The sequence below is a fragment of the Elephantulus edwardii genome, unplaced genomic scaffold (assembly GCF_000299155.1).
Source record: "Elephantulus edwardii isolate Elephantulus edwardi_28Jun2011 unplaced genomic scaffold, EleEdw1.0 scaffold00277, whole genome shotgun sequence".
Classification (NCBI taxonomy): domain Eukaryota; kingdom Metazoa; phylum Chordata; class Mammalia; order Macroscelidea; family Macroscelididae; genus Elephantulus; species Elephantulus edwardii.
Window position 1 is genome coordinate 961,361 of NW_006400027.1, and position 3,456 is coordinate 964,816.

The 3,456-nt window shown below is 42.1% G+C and overlaps 1 protein-coding gene across 1 annotated transcript; it reads left to right on the top strand.

Moving 5' to 3' along the window:
- The first annotated feature begins 249 nt into the window (after positions 1 to 249).
- Positions 250 to 607, top strand: LOC102861434 (40S ribosomal protein S20-like). Its single transcript, XM_006900207.1, has 2 exons — positions 250 to 396; positions 491 to 607. The coding sequence occupies exons 1-2, from the start codon at positions 250 to 252 to the stop codon at positions 605 to 607; spliced, it is 264 nt and encodes an 87-aa protein (XP_006900269.1).
- Positions 608 to 3,456: the final 2,849 nt, after the last annotated feature.

A 3,456-nucleotide genomic window follows, 5' to 3' on the forward strand; every position in this document is an offset into this window, starting at 1 on the left:
CAGTATTCTGGAGAGGTCCCTGACAGCTGACTTTCCCACTGCTATTTGTCTTTTGATTTACTGGCTATTGAGAGTAAGAATATCGATTATGAAGCCAAGCAAACTAAAGCTGTTAAGAATCTCAATCTCGCTCTCTGAGGAAGACGTGGTCGCTCCTGCGGGCGTGCGGTGTTCTCTGGCTCCTGCTCCTGACTCACCCCTGTTCGCTCTCTCCGGGGAACAAGTCGGTCAGGAAGCCGCGCCGCAGCCATGGCTTTTAAGGACACCGGAAAGACGCCTGTGGAACCGGAGGTGGCCATTCACCGGATTAGGATTACCCTAACCAGCCGCAACGTAAAATCCCTGGAGAAGGTGTGTGCCGACTTGATCAGAGGCGCAAAGGAGAAGAACTTGAAGGTGAAGGGACCGGTCAGGATGCCTACCAAGACTCCGAGAATCACTAAAGGAATACTCCTTGTGGGCAGGTTCCAAGACCTGGGATTGTTTCCAGATAAGGATCCACAAGCGTTTCATTGACTTGCATGGTCCTTCTGAGATTGTCAAGCAGATCACCTCCATCAGCATTGAGCCTGGAGTAGAGGTTGAAGTGACCATTGCGGATGCCTAAATCAACTATTGTAATAAATTGACTACCCGTTGGTAAAAAAAAAAAAAAAAAAAAAGAATCTCAATCTCCCCACCATATATCATGATGCTGCCAATCGGCCGAGTAATGAGAATCTTTGTTTTCTTGGTGTTGAGCTTCAATCCATATTGAATGCTGTAGTCCTTGAACTTCTGTGCAAATACCTGAGGCCCACCTTTGTTTCGGCAAGCAAGGCTGTGCATAATGTGGTTTGTTGATGAGTCTTCTTCCAATCCTGCTGCCACATTCCTTCTCATATAGCCCAGCCTCACTTATGATCTGTTCTGTGCATAAATTGAAAAGGTGAGCCAAAACCAGCCCTTCTATATGGTTCCCTATGTTGTTTTCACAGCAGGCTAGAACCGTTAGTCCAAAGACCTCTGATGCCAAACTCATGTGTTTACACATTTAATTTGCCTTAAAAATAGCCCAAAAGAACATATTTGTAGCCATTGAGAGATTGCTTACTTTGCACATTTCAGGCTATACCCAACATCTGCTGGTCAAAGGTAAGACAAACTCTAGCAACCAACTCACTACCACTGAATGTGAACTGGCTCTTGGCCTTCCACCGGGTTTCTGAGACTGTGAATTGCATGACTGAGAACTGCCCATCATTCTCCCAAGGCCCTTCTGGTGGATTCTAATTGCCAGAGAGGCGAGATCTTCGAGTTAGCTATACAACTTGTTGCAGACTGGGTCACTGGGTCACTAGAGACCGCTTCTGTAGTTGTAAGACTCCAAGCCGTTGCTGCTCCACAGCGTTCTCGCACCAGGGATGTGCCACCTTGCTGCTGAATGACCTCAGCAGTAAATGATCTCTCCTCTCCAACTCTTCTCTTTGCATTTCCCTTGTTCTCCTCTCCTTCTGGGTGATAATGACCTCTTGTCCTTGCCTTTGGAAAGGCTCTTGCTGGGAAGGGCTTCCTCTTTCATGTTGTTGCTGTTGGGTGCTGAGTCTAATAGGGTTGATAGCGATGCCATGAACAACAGATCTTAATCTCATCCTGTGCCATCCTCATCGTCTTTGGTACATTTGAGCCCACTGCCATAGTCACTGTGCCACTCTGTCTCGTTGAAGGTCTTTCTCTTTCACTGACCTTCCTCCTTTCCAAGCATGATGTCCCTCTCCAAGCAATAGCCCCTCCTAACAAAATGCCCAGAGTATGTAAGATGAAACTTTGATATCTTTGCCTCCAAGGGGGATTCTGGCTGCACTTTCTCTAAGACAATATTTGTTGACCAACAAATAGTTTGTTTTGTCCCATTGCCACCTATTCCCTTGGCCATCCTTGAAGTTCTTGAACTCGCCTGAGCAGTGAGTGCTCTGGGGCCTTGTGCCCAAGCCAGCCCCTGACGGAAGAAGTACACAGCCTCTCCCAGATCCCACGGACTCAGCAGAAGCACAAGGTGTAATTTTCTCTTTCCTCTTGCTCTTTCTTTGCATTTCTTTCAGGTAGAATTCCCAGAAGGGTTAGCCTAATGGAAAAATGTAAGTCCCTAAGAGAAACTCAGTTCTTTTCCTTGTCACTTCTTGACATAAGAACTTTTAGTCAGATTCTGTACTACTTTTTTATGTCTTATAGCCATGGCTTTCTTTCTAGGCGTAGCTGAAAAATGAACCCTAAAGTTACCACTGGAATAATAATACATCAAATGACACGCTTATGATTTGAATGAGTCTAAGAGCTTCACTGAGAATTTAATACGCTACTTCAAGAACTTGGAAGGAGGAATGGCATCCACTTCCATAATATCTTGCCTGTGGAAACCCTGTGAACCTGAAGGGAGGATGAGAGACACCCAAGCATTGAGGACTTTCCTTCATAGGGTGACTATGAGTCGCCTGTGACTTGACGGCACTTAACAACAACAACTTCAAGAACAGCAACTAGGTAAGGGATATTGCACTGCATTTTACATACTGCTCAACCTTAAAATGAAAATAAAACTTGACGGGCACATTTTTTATGGTTTCAAGACCATGTAGAGTTTAGATTCACCCAGGAATTTGGCATGAATTGTTAAAATAATTTTTAACAAAACAAAGTGCATCTTTAATTTATGTCTAACCTCTGGTAGTAAATGCATATCAACTTCTGAATCAAGGCATATTCAGTAAGAAATTATGTTAAACAAAATTGGTAAAGCTTGTAATTTTTCATAAGATGATAAATGAGATAGAATTAAAAATATTTCCTACTTAAATTAACAGTGTCCAGTGGGAAAAAGACTTAGTTTATGCTTAGTATAAGGATACATAAAGTTTTGCTATAATTCAGCCCTGAGGAATTTTTAAATTACTTCCATAATGAAAAATGTAAAATTACTATGGGCACAAGTGCTAGGATCTTTCAACAGCCATTCCTCAGTTTTAAACTGCTCGCCATGTTAGTATCTATTTTCGTTAATATCTTTCTGAAATGCTTAGCCCTTCAGAATGTAGCAGGAGTGAATGCAAAATAGCATCTAGCAATAACTTACACTGAACTAGGGAGAAATGGTAATATCCACAGATTGTACAAACCCAAATGGGTTCAAATGCCAGCCAATCATTTCTTAAAAAGCAGCAGTGACAAAATCATAAATTCTGTTGCTGTTCTGTCTTCTAGAATTATGTTCAACAAATCAAAAATAATGACCTTTGCTAGTTTGTATGGTCTGGCAAAGAACGAAGCCAAAAAAATTAAAATATTTTCTCAATCACAAAATGTTCCTATGAACGAATTGGCCAACACCACCAAGCGTATTTCTCTAAATTATATCTTGCATGCAATCCCATTTTTTCCCAATGATCCATTAGTTAACCAGAAATACTGTACATATTTTAA